At 50.1% G+C, this 17,525-nt stretch overlaps 1 protein-coding gene and 1 pseudogene across 1 annotated transcript; one reads left to right on the top strand and one right to left on the bottom strand.

Moving 5' to 3' along the window:
- Positions 1 to 1,502: 1,502 nt before the first annotated feature.
- On the top strand, positions 1,503 to 3,269 carry LOC139359319 (CMT1A duplicated region transcript 15 protein-like protein). The gene is made up of 2 exons (XM_071081940.1): positions 1,503 to 2,397; positions 2,539 to 3,269. Exons 1-2 carry the CDS (start codon positions 2,133 to 2,135, stop codon positions 3,093 to 3,095), a joined length of 822 nt encoding a protein of 273 aa, XP_070938041.1. The 5' UTR covers positions 1,503 to 2,132; the 3' UTR covers positions 3,096 to 3,269.
- Positions 3,270 to 7,394: 4,125 nt separating this feature from the next.
- On the bottom strand, positions 7,395 to 9,508 carry LOC105491099 (zinc finger SWIM domain-containing protein 5-like; annotated as a pseudogene).
- Positions 9,509 to 17,525: the final 8,017 nt, after the last annotated feature.

The raw sequence follows: 17,525 nt of genomic DNA, 5'->3' as shown, positions 1-17,525 counted from the left end.
GCATACATGTATTAATTCATAACAGGCATTTATTATTAATCTTCTCATGTTATAGGTCAAGACACAAGAGATGTAGAGAAGATAGAACAGCCAAGGCCCCTGGGCTCAGAGCAGGGGATCCAGGTCAGCACTCTGCCTCCAAGAGTCAGCGCTCCAACCCCCACTGAAGGAATTGCCAGGAAGATGGAATGAGATGGGAAGCAATCCCCAAACACAGCGATTTCCATTATGTTCATAAAATGGCATGGGATGAGGAGCCCCATCAGACATCTGGGGTGATGAGACATCCAGGGTGGGGTTTCCTGCTAAACGCCGCTTTTACAAGGAAATACAGATGAACCCAGGAAAAGGTTTAGGAGCCTGACTAAAGTTTGGTCAAGTGAAGAATCATTATCAAATCTCTCTTTCTCTCTCTCTCTCTCACCCCATTTCTATCTCTGTTGATGTATCATCTATTTATCATCTATCTGTATAATCAAAGCAGCAGCAATTTCAATGATTCCACATTAAGTAACTTTCTGAGGCTCACAGAAAAAAATAACATTTCTTTATTCCTTTCCATTCCTCCCTAATCTCTCTAAATCCAACTAATCAACACCTCAAACCTTAAAGACATTTATGTCTACTCTCCTTATAAGGCATAAAATGAAATTTCCATGTCTTTCGTTGCCCTAAAGTTCCATCTTTCATGTATTTTAGAGTGTATTTGTACCATTTTCAAAATATAGTCCTGCACTGCATAATGACATTCTTGTCAATGATGAATCACACGTAAGACAGTGGCCCCATAAGATTATGATGGAAATGTCGCCTAGTGACATCATAGGTGTTATAATGTCACAGGGCAACGCATTACTTACATGTTTGTGGTGATGTGGGTGTGAACATGCAATTATGTACAGTGCATAATGCTTCATGAAAATAATAAATGATGTTAATGCTTTCTGTAGTTAATATCCTATACTTCTTATTGTTATTTTAGAGTATATGCTTACTACTTTTTTTTTAAGGTTAACTGTGAAACGGGCTCAGGGAGGTCCTTCAGGTTTCCAGAAGAAGGCATTATTATCATAGGAGATGACATCTCCATGCGTGTTACTGCCCTTGAAGACCTTCCAGTGGGACAAGATGTGGAGGTGGAGAACAGTGATACTAATGATCCGGACCCTGCTTAGGCTTAGGAGAAAGTGTGTTGCTGTGTCATAGTTTTTAACAAAAAGTTTTAAAAAATAAATTAAATAAAGAATAGAAAAAAGTTTGTAGAATAAGGTTACAAGGAAGGAAAATATTTTTATATAGCTACATAATTTGTGTGGTTTTCTGTTTATTTATTTGTTTGAGAGAGGGTCTCATGCTGTCACTCAGGCTGGAGTTCAGTGGAGCAATCAGGGCTCACTGCAGCCTCAACCTCCTGGACTCCAGTGATCCCCATACCTCAGGAGGACACCAGTCCTCCAGGCAGACACCAGGCCCCAGGTGAACCCTGGACTCAAGGTGTACACCAGGCCCCAAGTTGACAATCAGACCCCAGATGAACACCGAGGCCCTAGGTGGACAGCAGGCCCATGTTCAACACCAGACTCATGTGGACTTCGGTCCGCGGGCAGACACCATGCCTTAGGTGGATACGTAGACCCCAGGTGGGCATTAGACCCAAGGTGCACACCCAGTGCCCAGGTGATCACCAGTCCCCAGGTGGACACAAGGCCTTAGGTGAACAACAAGACCCAGTAGGCCATCAGGCCCCAGCGGGATACAGTCACCAGAACACAAGGCCCCAAGAGGGACATAGGCCCAAGGCAGACATCAGGCCCTAGGTGGACATCAGGCCTGAGGAGGACATCCAGCCCCCGGTGAACATCAGGCACAGGTGTCCAAGCAGGCCCTGGATGGACATAATGGTGTCTAGGTAAGGAGGTGTCCTGGAGGGAGGGTGAGCAGTCAGCAGCCTAGTGGAGTCCTGGGTAGCTCTTATGGAAGGAAGGGGCCGAGGGGACAGAACCTTAAAGAAGCGACCTCACTTCCTTAATGACACATCGAAACAGAACTTAGAACTCTGGTAACCAGGCGCCCAGATCCTAGAGTCAGCCCAGTAACCAGCTCATTTGGTGGGAGACGCTCGAGAGAGCAAGATGTTCTCGTGTTGCTTCCCCACTTCGAGAGGCTGCTGCTTCAGGAATGGAGGGAGTGAGAGCCTTTTCCGACGATTCCGAAGAAGGCTCATCCCTCACCCCAGACGCCTGTGGCCCTTTGTAAGAAGGCGCACCCGGGTACCACAGGGCAGCCCGGGGCAGGCCCTAGTGGGCCAGGCCACACCAGAGATCCCATCGGGGCTGCATCTGCACACTGCCCTCCTCCAGGAGGAGACTCGGGAGCCCATGGAGGCAGAGGCACATGGTGAGGTGGCCTGCAGTCTGGAAGATTTTGCGGGGTCGGTGTTTAGGGGCTGGAACTCCTTTAAATTCAGGGAGGTTGTTTCTGTGTTTGGAAATTGCAGTGGAAAGTGACTGACGCTGGTGACCCTTTCTCCTTTTTCAGCTCTTACTCCATATGCAGAAATAGAAGCATTTCCAGCACCAGCTGTTGAGCCAGAGCCAGCATGGGAAGAGCCCCCTCCAGAGACAGCGCTGGAGGTGGAGGGAGCTCCAGCCAAGGACCAACCCAAGGAGGAGCTGCCTGAAATCACGGCACCTACTGTAGTCACTGACCTTAGCCCTGAAGTTGAACATGTGGCAAGAGAGAGAGGCGGCAGGGAGGGGGTGACCAGCACGGCCCCAGCCAGGAGCTCCTATGCTGCCCCTAGTCCTGGGCACGGTGGCAACCACGGAGGTAGAGAGCCTGGGTTTGGAGAGAGGCTTGTGTCATTCATTAGAGCCGCAGTCCTGCTGCTGCAGGGCCTGTTTATTCTCCTGCTGCTGGTGGGGTCTATCTGGGTGCAGGAGGTGCTGGAGAGCATGAAGAGGAGGCTGGGAGGAAGAATTCCAGCAGTTCCTCCTGCACTCAGAGGCGGCCTCCTCCTCCGGGCACGGATGTCTGCCTGCAACTGGGCATCCAGGCTGTTTGCCCCTGAAGTGCTGCCCAGGATGGGCTCTTAAAAGGCCGGCAGGGGGTGAGGGGACCAGGAGGCTCCAAAGGGTAGAGCAAGCAAAGTTTTAAAGACTGTCTTTGTGCCCCAGGGTCTCCGTGCCACCACCTGCCCTAGCATTTATTAATACTATTAGAATTATAAGTTGATGGAACTACATTTCAATAAAGTTTGATTCATGAAACTTCGTGCCTTTTTGAACTCCCTCATGTTAGATGGTGCTTTTGAGGCGATCCTGAAAATCTCTGATAGTTGTGTCTTTTGTTGTGGTTGTTCGTGTGATTGAATTACCATCGAGTCAACAGTTACTGGAAACCTTTCAGGTCTGGCTTTTAGAAGGCCTTGACCGGCCGGACACAATCGCTCACGCCTGTAATCCCAGCACTTTGGGAGGCGGAGGTGGGTGGATCACAAGGTCACGAGATTGAGACCATCCTGGCTAACATTGTGAAACCCCATCTCTACAAAAATACAAAAAAAAAAAAAAATTAGCTGGCATGGTGGCAGGCACCTGTAGTCCCAGCTACTCGGGAGGCTGAGGCAGGAGAATGGCATGAATCCGGGAGGCAGAGCGTGCAGTGAGCCGAGATTGTGCCACTGCACTCCGGCCTGGGAGACAGAGCAAGAGACAGTCTCAAAAAAAAAAAAAACCTTGACCTACTCTTGCCTGTTTTGACTCTCTGGTTTCTTGTGGAAAGAGGGGTGATGTAGGCTCATGTCTCCGGCAGATCAATCACCTTTTGCCATGAAGGATTTGACATCACAGTTTCCAAGAATTATGTATGCAAGTTGACACGGTACTTTAGCTAATCTGGGTATCAAAACAGAATGCCATAGACTAGGTGGCATAGGAAATTGATTTCTCACAGTTCTGGAGATGGTAAAATCCAAGGTCAAATGGTCATCAGATTCCTTGTCCTCAGAGGGCTGGCTTCCTGGTTCATAGACAGCCATCTTTTACAGTGTCCTTACATGACAGAAGGGATGAGGGAGCTCTCTGCAGTCCTTTTGATAAGGGCGCCAATTCCATTCATGAGGTCCCTGCCTTCATGAACTTAATCACCTCCCAAGGTCCCACCTCCAAATTCCATCACATAGAATTAGACTTCAGCACATGAATTTGAGGAGGACCATAACATTTGCTTTACAGAATCAGGTGTCCCCGAGTCATATGCACTCACAGGAAATCTATAATCTTCTATTAAGTATTTGCTGGTCCCCTCTGGGTTTGGGGAATCTTTTTTCTTTAAGAAAAATGATCTTTCATGTGATCCATGGTTTATTCATAGAAAAGCACTGTGAGTTCACCCACTTGCTAAAAAGAAGGGCAATTGTGATACAAAAATGAGAGTGACCCCTCCCTCTCTCTCTCTGTCTCTCTTTTTAGCCAGCCCATTGGGCTGAGACGTTGTAAGGGCCCTTGGCTGGGCAGTAGGACTTGAGTAGTCACAAACGGCAAATACAACTTGGTCAGCTTGCAGTAGAAAAGGGTGACAGTTTGTCAACCAAAGAAAAAGTAAAGCAGATGGAGAAGTTCTTAGTTCACATTCTACCTATACTAACCCTTCCCTATCAAACCCCACCCCCAGCTCAGGAACTAGGACATAAAAGAGTAAACACCAAGGCACTGGTAACCAACTGACTCTTCTGAATGCCCTTGCTATCTCCTACAACAATTCCAGGGTGAGCGGAGGGGTCAGGAAGGTGGCAGGAACATGATGATTCCCTGTGGAGGTCAGCCAGAGCTAAGACAGGGCTGCTGACTAGGGCTAGAAATTAGGAAGGGAGAGGCTCAGTGCAGACCAGCCCTAGCCTCCAAGTCAGCAAGCAATGAGACTGTGACAAAAGCAGGCAGAGGAAATTTGAGGTATAAAGGCAGGGGAAGGGACGGGAGCGGTGGCTCAGGCCTGTAATCCCAGCACTTTGGGAGGCTGAGGTGGGTGGATCATGAGGTCAGGAGATGGAGACCATCCTGGCTGACACGGTGAAACCCCATCTCTACTAAAAATACAAAAAATTATCCGGGCATGGTGGTGGGCACCTGTAGTCCCAGCTACTCTGGAGGCTGAGGCAGGAGAATGGCGTAAATCTGGGTGGCAGAGCTGGCAGTGAGCTGAGATTGCACCACTGCACTCCAGCCTGGGCGACAGAGTGAGACTGTATCTCAAAAAAAAAAAAAAAAGAAAAGAAAAGAAAGGCAGGGGAAGAAAGCAAGTACGGGGCGAGAAGAGAACTGTGCAGTGAAAGCAGCCAATCTGGTGGCAGAGGGAGACTGGTCCTTAGAAGCTTGTTTGGTGAGAGAGAATGAATACAGGAGGCACAGAGATGGGGAATAAACATTTAGCTGGTGAGAGAGGTTTAAGACAAATGGGAAGAGAATGTGGGGAAAAGAAAGAGAGATCAGCCTGTTACTGTGTCTATATAGAAAGAAGTAGACATAAGAGACTCCATTTTGTCCTGTATTTGAGATGCTGTTAATCTGTGACCCTACCCCAACCTTGTCCTTGCAAGAGACATGTGCTGCGGTGACTCAAGGTTTAATGGATTTTGGGCTGTGCAGGATGTGTCTTTGTTAAACAAGTGCCTGAAGGCAGCTTGCTGGTTAAAAGTCATCACCATTCTCTTAATTTCAACTACCCAGGGACACATACACGGCCAAAGGTCACAGGGACCTCTGCCTAGGAAAGCTAGGTATCGTCCAAGGTTTCTCCTCATGTGATAGGCTGAAATAATGCTAAAAGGTTTATGGAGATGTTTGCATATGCATCTCAAGGGACAGCATTTTCCTTTAAACTTATTCATGTCACAGAGGTTTTTGTTCATATGTCTTACTGCCGATTTCCTCCCTACAATGATCCTATTGTCCTGCCACTCCCTTATCTTTAAGATGGTAAAGATAGTTATCAATAAATACTAAGGGAACTCAGAGACCGGTGCCGTGCAGGCGTGGGTCCTCTGTAAGCTGAGCGCCGGTCCCCTGGGCCCCCGCTTTTCTTTCTCTATACTTTGTCTCTGTGTCTTATTTCTTTTCTCAAGTCTCTCGTTCCACCTAACGAGAAACACCCACAGGTGTGGAGGGGCAGGCCACCCCTTCAAGAGAAATCTCGCAAAAAGGACACATTCATGCAGATCCTCAAAGATGAACACGCAGTCATGCCTACATGTAGAAATACACTCAGTTACACATATAAAAATACAGATGCATGGAGAGCAAGCATACACACAGACACATATTTCTACACATGTGCTCGTGTGTGCCCAGATACACACACACTAAACATGCAAAACATGAGAGCACTTACACATTGATATGCATCCTCACATGTATGCAAATGTTACATCCTCACACACAGACCCACAGTTCAGTGTGCACATATCCACACAGGTACGCAGTCATAGAACAGACATAGATGAGCATGAAGATGTAATGTGCACATACAGACAGGCATGTGCAGTTATATCTATGCACATAGACACATGTACTCAGTCATACAGATACACACACTCTCTAGCACAAAGGTGATCAATGTAGATGAATATTGTGAGCTCAGAGGCTTCCCAGACCTTCATCTTTTCCCTGCACTTGTTTCAAAGGTGCTCAGCAGACTCCTGGCGAGGCTGGGTGAGGCGGGGCAGGAGTTTCAGAGTCCTCACGGCTTTGTGAGGCAAACGTCTAAGTCCAGTCCTGGCCTCTGCCACTCACCCACCACTGGGCTATTAATGCCCTGTCTGCAGGTGAGAGATGCTGCATAAACTAGTCTTGGGATTTTTTCTAACTGGCCGTTTTTCTCCTTGGCATCCCCACTGTCCCACTGGGAAGGGCATACACTCTGCAAGGGAAACCTGAGAAATGGCTGTGAGTCTCCTGAGACAATAAGCATATCCTCCACCCACAGCTACCTCAAGGGCCCATCAAATCAGAACCAGAATTATAAATATTTATGACTTTACAGTAGTTGGCAACACATATACTATAGTATTTACAGTACCATAAATGCATCTGTTTTTCTGGTTCAGCAATCTCTGAGACGGAACAGTGCTCTGTGTTTGCCAAGGGAGACAGCGCCAATGCCCAGGACACGCAGGACGTAGGGACAGAAGGTGACATATCATGGGGTTTCTGGTCGATCTGCAGGGCCCAGCTTCTCCATGAACAGTGGGCTGTAGTGAGAAGCTTGCCAAGACACGCATATCGACTGGAGTTGGACTCTCCCCATCCTTAGCCCTGTGGTCCTTTGGCCTCAGCCACAGGGCCTCAGAGTCCTGTCAGGGTGGACAAATGTTTCAGTGTTTTTGACCTGACCTGATACTTCCTGGGGACCCAGGCTGCCGGGCCAGTGAGCTATCTGCTTTCTCAGCCAAAGGGCTCTCGAAGCAGCAGCATCAGCTTTTTCTTACCTTTGTAGATCTGTTTGAGATTGTCGATGAACTGGGCAAATTGCAGGTAGACATCCTGGGGCAGCAGGAAAGTCTCCTGAGCCTTGCTTAGAAACCCAATGAACTGTCCATACCGGCAATGGCTGATGTGTGTTAGGTGTAGTGTGGGGTGTTGATGTAAGCATTGATGATGGCATCAGCAACCGGCTCAATGGAGCGCTGTCAGTGGAGATGAGCTTTCCAGAGCTGTGGCGGCCTGGGATGCCGACCAGGCCAAGTGCAGTCACCGTGCAACCTCACACACAGGATGTCTGAAAGCACCATGGCAATGTGCACACTCTTCACCACCAGGGAGATGAGAACTGCCAGCTCATTCTTGCCCAGACAGTGGCTGAGGGCACAAACTCAGAGCACATCATTGATGCCTGCGTGGGTATCCCGGTTAAGAGCCAGGTTAAGATGGCTCATGGCCAATGAGGCCAGCTTGAAGGCGTGGAGCTGCAGCCACAGAGCTGCATGTAGCAGGCAATGGGGAACAGCTGGGAATGGGCCATGCCACCGGCAGCAGCCGCAGTGGCAATCTGGCAGGCGGCCTCAAAGGCAATGTGGTCTTTCTCAGAGTGTAAGGGCTGATGACAGGGCACAGCTCTGTGGATGCTTCATAGCACACTGCAAGGCCAGTGTGCAAGCACAGCTAGCCAGTTCCTCCTGCTGTGGATAGTCAAGACTGAGGCGCAGGATAGTGGTGTGGGATACGGCTGTGGCAGCTACAATACTAGTAGCCTCAGTAGGGGTGAAGAGTGTGTCCCAGCTCTGCAAGATGCTTACTGGGGCCCACACACCTGTCAGGCCAGTGCCTGAGCTCAGCCGTGGCCATCTGGGTCCTGATTCAGGTCTGCTCAGATTACTGTGTGGGGTTTCAACTTGGCCAGCAGAGATGAGTTCTCCTTCCTCCTCAGCAACCTTGAGATGATCTGAGGCAAACCAGGGCAAGAGAAGCATCTCAGATGGCCAGACCCTGCTTGGGGTCTCTTCCTATCCCTTCCGTCCCCAGGCCAGAGGGTTGAAGGTTTCTGCAGGTGCTCTTAGCCCCTCACAAGGATGGAGCAGTAGAGCCTGGGGTTTGCTTGCCCCGAGGCCAGAGTGGCTGATCTGCCAGGGGTTCTAGCTGAACTGGGGCCTCTCAGGGTAGAATCTTGTCCTGGGCCTTTGGGCTTTAGAAAGGGTCATGATCCTCCAAGGTGTCTGGGGTTTCCCACAAGCATGGACAGGGATGGGGACAAAACCACCAGGCCCACTACCTCCCAAGGGTGCACTTGAGTATTGGCAGCTGAAAATTCATTCTCTTAGACGTGTCTCTGATGTGAGGGTCAAAGTGCTGCTGACGTCAGCATATGGTTGGTTAAAGCAGTGAGGACAGAACTTGGGCTGGCTGAACAGAGGCCATCTTCTCCTACCAGCAGCGCCCTCCTTTCTTAGGCCATCAAGAATAGGAATATGAGAGCTCCATGGATTCGTTGTCCCGTCCCAAGAGTAGGGCATAGAAACTCCTTTCCCCTGGGGGTAAAGGGAGGTGGGAGATACCCACTTCTGTAGCACGGGTCACCAAGCATTGTACTATCTCTCGGGGTCTCCAGTTAAGGGTTGATAAGGTCATCCGCATCACCTGTAGCCCAGGTTCCAGGGCCACGTTGAGCAGGGTGCTGTCAGTACTACTGTTAGTGGGAGTAGCAATCTTGAACGCATTTTCAGCCAGTTCGAAGATGAGGGGGAAAGAACAAATGTGCCTCTGCATTGCTTCCGGAATTGTTCAGAGCCTCAAAGTGTCTCCTTTGGCAGCAGTCAGCATGGTGGAGGCCAGTTCACACCACTTTGATTCCAAGTGTCCAAGCAGGAACCAGGGAGGATAACGGCTGGGCACCAGAGACACCATATGGTGAGGGAGGGATGTGTCGCCTGCACAACCTGAGTTTTCTAAAACAGGTAACCTTATGATACGTAAGGCTAATTTATAGGCCGGGTCTGGATCATGAGACAGCAGAGCTAGGGAACAAATACTGGCAGAAGTATGCATGGAAACGCTCTCTCGCTGGATGACTTCCCAGATTGCTGAAAGGGCCACCTTCCAGCAGCAAGATGCTCTATTTTTGGAGCGTTTGCACTAAATCTTCACCCAGTTCCAGCTCTTGGAGTTGGCTGAGGAGCTGCTCCTCATTACCGCACACCTTGTACTATGGGTAGGAGCCTTCAGGCATTACCCTCTGTTGACCCAGGCCCATGGAGGCTGTTCCAGGGCCAATGACAAGTAGGACTCACTGCTGTTTGGGGAGCCTACAGCCACAGGTACATGTTGGTACACAGTGGGTCTGCTTTCATTCATATTAAATAGCCATCATCATTCAGGAGGCAGGCCTCAGTCAAAGTGAGAAACAGGCAGTCAATGGATCCAGGGGGTCCACCAAGCCCTCCAGGTTTGTGATGGTTGTGGTTCCTCTTTCTTCCGACGCTTGTAGATTTTCAGCTGCCACTGCTGCTGCAACCTCAGAGTATTAATAATGGCCACTGTGAGTCTCAGGGCCTCTTTTGGATAACCACAGGAATGTGGGGCATCAATCAGAGCACAGGCTGTGGCACATGCTCAAACCACATTGGCCGGCCTTGGGAATTAAACAGCAGTCTTGGCCAGGCGCGGTGGCTCATGCCTGTAATCCCAGCACTTTGGGATCCGCCCAGGTGAGCGGATCATAAGGTCAGGAGATCAAGACCATCCTGGCTGACATGGTGAAATCCCTTCTGTACTAAAAATACAAAAACTTTAGCTGGGCATGGTGGCGGGCGCCTGTAGTCCCAGGTACTCGGGAGGCTGAGGCAAAAAAATGGCGTGAACCTGGGAGGTGGAGCTTGCAGTGAGCCGAGATGGCGCCACTGCACTCTAGCCTGGCGGCAGAGTGAGACTCCATCTCCAAAAAAAATACAAAAATTAGCTGGGCATGGCGGCACGTGCCTGTAATCCCAGCTACTCAGGAGACTGAAGCAGGAGAATCACTTGAACCCGGGAGGCGGAGGTTGCAGTGAGACCAGATTGCGCCACTGCATTCCAGTCCGGCAACAGAGCTACTAGACTCCGTCTCCAAAAAAAAAAAAAAAAATTGCACAGATCCCTGAAAATATGATTATGTACATTTTCTTTTTTGTTTTCTTTTGTTTTGGCTTGGTTTTTTGAGACGAAGTTTCGCTCTTGCACCCAGCCAGGAGCAATGGCGCGTTCTCGGCTCACCTGCAACATCCGCCTCCCGGGTTCAAGCGATTCCCCCGCCTCAGCCTTTCAACCAAGTAGCTAGGATTACAGGTTCGCGCCACCAATGCCCGGCTACTTCTCTTTTTTTTGAGATGGAGCTTCGCTCTTGTCACCCAGGTGGAGTGCAATGGTACGTTCTCGGCTCACTGCAACATCCGACTCCTAGCTTCAAGCAATTCTCCCGCCTCAGCCTCCCGAGTAGCTGGGATTACAGGTGCCCGCCACCACGCCTGGCTAATTTTTCTGTATTTTTAGTAGAGACGGGGTTTCATTATGTTAGCCAGGCTTGTCTCCAACTCCTGACCTCAAGTGATCCACCCGGCTTGGCCTCCCAAAGTGCTGGGATTAAAGCATGAGCCACCGTGCCCAGCCTGATTATATATTTTTTCAATAAACATATATGAAAATGGTCTCAGGCCTTTTAATAATTAGAAGACCAAAATAAATAAAAATGTAATAACATTACCCACTAACCAGAATACAGAAAAGACTAACAAAATCAGGTGTTGCAAAGGACATCTAATTAGAATACTCTTAAACTTGTAGTTGGGTTGTATATTAGTCAAAAAAATCTTTGAAATTAAAAAAATTAATTGATAAATTGTGTGAACTTGTGGTGTACCACATTGTATATATATATTCACACATACACAGACACACATTGTAGAATAGCTAAATCTGTGTATCTTTATATACAGCCCCAGACATACATTGTAGAATGGCTAAATCAAGCTACCTAGCATATCAGTTACCTTAGATACTTATTTTATTATTATTATTATTTTTTTGAGATGGAGTCTCCCTCTGTCACCCAGGCTAGAGTGTAGTGGTGCGATCTCAGCTCACTGCAACTGCCGCCTCCTAGGTTCAAGCGATTCTCCTGCCTCAGCCTCCCGAGTAGCTGGGATTACAGGCACCCGCCTCCATGCCCGGCAATTTTTGTATTTTTAGTAGAGATGGGGTTTCACCGTCTTGGCCAGGCTGGTCTCAAACTCTTGACCTCGTGATCCACTCACCTCACCCTCCCAAAGTGCTGGGATTACAGGCGTGAGCCACCGAGCCTGGCCAATACTTATCTTTTTGTGTGTGTGTGTGGTGAGAACATTTAAAATCTGCTGTCTTAGCAATTTCAAATATTACCACATTGTTATTAAGTATAGTCAACATGTTGTACAACAGACCTCTTGAGCTTTTTCCTCCTAGCTGAAATTTTTAGTGAATGCATTGCATTTGAACATGTGCATTACTATGACCAAGCTATTGTATTTGTAGGGCTGCACTTAACTAAAATATACATGTGAACCAAAAGAAATTAGCAAGAATATTCATAGTGGCTTTTTTGCTAATAGCCCCAAACTGGAAACAAACCAATGTCCATCAACAGTAGAATTGATAGATGTGCCGTAGTCATAATAAGCACTACCGAGCAGGGAAAAGAAATGAACTGCTTCATGAAACCACCTGAAAGAGTGTCACAAATGTAATGCTGGGCCAAAGAAGCCACACACAAAACCATTCCTACCGAATGGCCCTCCATGCATCCATTTATGAAACAGGCAACACTAACTGGGGCTGCTAAAAACCAGGTAACTCTTCGCTTTGGCAAGACAGATGGGCTGGCCGGGCGCGGTGGCTCACGCCTGTAATCCCAGCACTTTGGGAGGCCGAGGCGGGCGGATCACAAGGTCAGGAGATCGAGACCACGGTGAAACCCCGTCTCTACTAAAAATACAAAAAATTAGCCGGGCGCGGTTGTGGGCGCCTGTAGTCCCAGCTACTCGGGAGGCTGAGGCAGGAGAATGGCGTGAACCCGGGAGGCGGAGCTTGCAGTGAGCCGAGATCGCGCCACTGCACTCCAGCCTGGGCGACAGAGCGAGACTCCGTCTCAAAAAAAAAAAAAAAAAAAAAAAAAAAAAAAAGACAGATGGGCAGTGGTTAGGGAGCAGACCTTCAGGAGAGGGATTTCCAGATTTTTTTTTTTTTTTGAGACGGAGTCTCGCTCTGTCGCCCAGGCTGGGGTGCAGTGGTGTGATCTCGGCTCACTGCAAGCTCCGCCTCCTGGGTTCAGGCCATTCTCCTGCCTCAGCCTCCGAGTAGCTGGGACTACAGGCGCCCGCCACCACGCCCGGCTAGTTTTTTGTATTTTTTTTTTTAGTAGAGACGGGGTTTCACCATGTAAGCCAGGGATGGTCTCGATCTCCTGACCTCGTGATCCGCCCCTCTCGGCCTCCCAAAGTGCTGGGATTACAGGCTTGAGCCACCGCGCCGGGCTCCAGATTGTTATTTTTATTTCATTTTCTTGGACTGTGGGGTGGCTACAAGCATGTGTCCTCTTTGTGATAAATCAGAGTAGTAGAATAATAGGATTCCTGTGTATATTATACTTTAATAAATGTATTTGAATTCATTTTTGCCATTAGGACAAATAATATAAATTATAATAAATTTTTGCAATTTTAATATTATTTCTACTTGATGAAAAATAAGTCACCCGAAGGATTCCAAACTTGGGTATTTTAATATAGATCTTATGTGTGCAAATACCTATTTCTAGAGATCCACAACTGTCTGATTAATGTCATTTGAGTGTAAAAAAGCAAAGTTATGTTGACAATTTGCTGACTCTCTAATCTTTTACTTGAAGTTAAGCTAATTATCCACATCCATCAATGAAACTGCATTCACGGAAGAGTCCAGTCCATGGCATAAATGATAGGAACTTCAGAAAAGTCATTTCTTCTTCATTATTTATGTAAAAACATGAAATTTCTTAGAAACACAGGCCAGCAAACTCTCAGTTTAGTGTTGCTTCCATTGCTTCCTGTAGTCTTGTTACCAGAGAATATTTTTATGTTCCAGAATTGCACAGAGGGAAGAACTGCCTATTATGGTTACCACTGTGGCCATTGAGAAAGGCACATGATTCCTAGGATCCAGCAATGACCCTCCCTGGAGGTGAGGGGAATTAAGGGACCTGCTATGGAAATTGTGGGGGCGGAGTACACAGTCTCTACAAAGCTTTCTCTGTGTCTGGTACTTGAAGTCCACAGGCAGTAAAAAAGGGAAGATTACAAAACAGACTGGGAGGGATTCCATGAGCAAGAGCTGAAACCCCATAAAAATAAAGTGAAACCCATGTTCATGAAGCTAAACACAGGCCAGTAACCCAGCAGTCAGAGAAACTAAAGGAAAAATCCAGGGAAAGGCAGAACAATTGTAGGCTCAGCCCCTGTTTCATGCCAATGAGGTAAGTCAGCAGATCCGCAACAAGTGTGTGTGTGTGTGTGTGTGTGTGTGTGTGTGTATAGGCGTGCGCGCGCATGCGCATCTGTAGTGGGAACGAGTCATGGCAGGAGGGCTAATGGGAGGAGGAGGTGAGCAGGTGTGTGAAATCCAGCCCTGCCGCACAGACCTAGCACTTTACAGCCTAGCTGAGTCCCCTGCTAGGGAGGGGACCTGCCCTTTGCCCTTTGCTCTCAACCCTCAACCCTCTGTCCGCATCCTCCATCTGCAATGCCAGGACTGCCCTGGATGGGGAGGTCTGAGGTTAGGGAGCACCCGTGGATGTTCCAGTAATGGCCATGGGTCCCGCGGGGGGAGACAGTGACAAGGGTGACCCAGTGTCCTGGGTGCACATGTGAATAAGGCAGCCGGGCCCAGCCAAAGCAGTGACACACACATGTACACGTGTTCACCCACATACACATGCATGCTCACATGCACAAACACTGCACACACGCATGTTGACACTTCAGAGTTTGGAGGGTGCTGACTCTGGGCCCAGCTGACCCAGGCAGGAGCCCATTGTGATGGGTGTCATGATCCCACAGTGTCGCTGGTACTGAGCACTTGCCCCCCTGCCCGCCTGCCGTCTCTATGTCTAGAGCTCTTGGAAACAAGACATAGAGGTGTCTGGTCCTGAGAAGAGGAAGTTTTGCTAAATGAGAGACACGGCTGACTCAGCTGACTCAGGTGAGTGTGACCTGCTCTGTTCCCTCCCTGCTGGCCTGGGGACAGTCAGTACCTGGTGGGCAATGTTGGCCTCTGGGCAGGTGCTGAGGAGAGTCATCCCTGAGCACTCACCAGGTGCCTGTTCTGCACTGACCTGGTGGACTCTGTGGGGTGGGTGCTGTCCCCCAGTGCACCCATTCCACAGGTGAGGTGTCTAGGGTCAGAGAGGCGGTGTCTGGCCAAGGGACCCAGACATGACCCCGGGCTGTGCTCTTAGCCCTGCCCTATGCACGCCCTGACCTATGTGGCCTCCCTGCCCTAGATTCCAAATCTGCCCGGGGTTTTCCAGCTCCTGATGGGGCAGAGTCTGGCCGTGGAGGAGCCACTGGGATGGAACTCCTATGAGTGGGGTGGAGGGAGGTGGTGCTTGGTCCAAGTCTGTGCCCTAAGCTGAGTTCCCGCAGGAGAAGGTCTCACCAACTCAGACTTCATGTACGGTCACTGATGGTCTCCGTGGGACCCACTGGACACATGGGGTCTCTTGTCTGGGAGTAGGGAGCCCTCTGCCTATGGGCAGTTGTGGTAGGGGACCTTGAGCACTGTTGTTCTGGGGCCTGGGAAGGGGGGACCTGGTCAGGAAGGCCTAGTCGCTGGGGGACTGGTCAGCGAGGACATGGTCAGTGAGGAATTGGTCTTCAAGGGCCTGGTCAGCAGAGGTGTGACCACTGGGGCTTAGTCAACGAAAACCTGGTCAGTGGGGACGTGGTCAGCTGGAGCCTGGTCATCAGGGGCCTGATCAGTGAGGACCTAGTCAGAAGGCCTGGTCACTGGGAAAACGGTCAGTGAAAGCATGGCCAGCAGAAGTCTGGTTAGTGGGGGCCTGGCCAGATAGTTGCTGGGTGACTTCAGGCACGGGGTTTGTCCTTAAAGCCTCCTTGCCTCCATCAGTAGCAGAAATGAGTCATGGCATCCTGGAAGGCTACTGGGAGGAGGAGGTGAGAAGGTGTGCGGAATCAGACCCTGCCACTCACACCTAGCATTTTACAGTCTAGCTGAGTTCCCCCTAATGAGGGGCCCTGTCCCGTGCCCTCTACCCTCTATCCCCCATCTGCATCTTCAGGACTGCCCCGGGTGGGGAGGCCTGAGGTTGGGGAGGACCCATGGATGCTCTGATGCTGGCCACAGGCCTCAAGGGAAGGAGACACTGCTGAGGACTTGATGAGGACTTGGGTGCACATGGAAGTGGGACAGCCAGCCCCGGCCAGAGAGGCTACTTGTGCACACACATGTTCACCCATATAAACGTGCATGCTCACCTGCACAAACACATTTTGACAACTCGGGGACTGGAGGACACTGACTCTGGGCTGTCTTGACCTGGGAAATGGGTCCATTGTGACAGGTGCCATGACCCCACAATGTCACTGGTGCTGAGTGACCGCCCACCCACCAACCCACCCACCTCTGTGTTGTGCGGCACTTGGACACAAGACACACACAGGTGTCTGGTTCTGTGCATAAACGACTTTTCTAAGAGAGACACAGCTGCCTCAGCAGACTCAGGTGAGTGACCTCTGGGCAGATGCCATGGAGGGTCATCCCTGAGCACTCACCGGGTGCATGTTCTGCACTGACTGGGTGGGCCATCTTTTCCATTGTCCTCACAGCAACTCCGTGGGGGTGGGTGGTGTCCCCAAATGTAGCCATTCCACAGGTGAGATGTGTAGACTCAGAGAGGCGGTGACTGGCGCAGAGACCCAGATGTGACCTGGTCTCTGCTCTCAGCCCTACCCTTTGCCATGCTGGACTTGAGCTCTGACCTCTGTGGCCTCCCTACTGTAGATTCCAAATCTTCCTGGAGTTCTGGACTTCAAGGAGGCAGGGTCTGGTCCTGGAAGAGCCACTGGGACAGAGCCCCTGTGGGTGGGGTGGAGGTTGCAATTCTCAGTCCAAGTCTGGGCCCTAAGCTGGGTCCCCACAGGAGGAGGGCTCACCAACTCAGACTTCAGGCGCGGTCACTGATGGTTGCTGGACCCACTGGACATATGGGGTCCTTCGTCTAGGAGTGGGGCAGGGAGCCCTCCGCCCTCAGGCAGTTGTGGAAAATGAAGGAGCCCTGGAGGGCTGCCTGGAGGGTGATGATCATCCCTCTTGGTCAAAGGGCTGGAACCCTCCCGCAGCGTCCCATTCTCTCTGTCTGATCCTCTAGAGGCCTTACCCTCCCTTTGCCCCAAGTATTCCCGGCAGGGATGGTCCCCCCGGGTGTTCTCTAGGACTAAGGCCCCACAGTTCTCTTGTTCTTTCTTGGTGACCCAGGAAAACAAAGCCCCCTCCTGTACTCATAGCTGGGAATTGTGGTGTCCGCCATTCCTCCACCTGAGACGGGGTCTCCACGAGCACAGAGGCTGCTCCGGAGTCAATAGATCATCTTTTCCCCAAACCAAACTCCTTGACTGGCATTGTTCCTAAAACGGCTTCACTGGCCAGAGTGAGTGAGAACTGGGGTAGAACGGAGCAGTCACCAGATGTCTTGCTTCCTACAGAAAACTGAGTATCTTCCTGGTTTCTGAACGATCCTAGAGAGATGTCCGGCCCCTGACCCCACCTGCCTCCAGGGGCCCAGAACAGCCCATCGTGGGCCCTTCACCCTCCGCAAGTGGACACTGTTTGTCCTGCCGGGGCAGGTGTGTGTCTGCCTTGGGGTGTTTGGGGACAATGGGCCTCTCTGTCCCCGAATGGGTCTCCATGTGTTCAAGTCCTCAGGAAGGAGCCCACCACTGGTTGGAGGCAAGGACTCCAGAGATCCAGCCAGGG

This window comes from Macaca nemestrina, chromosome 17 (genome assembly GCF_043159975.1).
Source record: "Macaca nemestrina isolate mMacNem1 chromosome 17, mMacNem.hap1, whole genome shotgun sequence".
Classification (NCBI taxonomy): Eukaryota; Metazoa; Chordata; class Mammalia; order Primates; family Cercopithecidae; genus Macaca; species Macaca nemestrina.
The sequence above is the reverse complement of the archived record's forward strand: the minus strand, read 5'-3'. Positions and strand labels throughout refer to the sequence as shown.

Coding starts and splice junctions, on each gene's coding strand:
- LOC139359319 (XM_071081940.1), top strand. CDS start 2,133: ATGTTCTCGTGTTGCTTCCCCACTTCGAGAGGCTGCTGCTTCAGGAAT. Junction 2,398..2,538: donor CATGGAGGCAGAGGCACATG/GTGAGGTGGCCT, acceptor CTCCTTTTTCAG/CTCTTACTCCATATGCAGAA.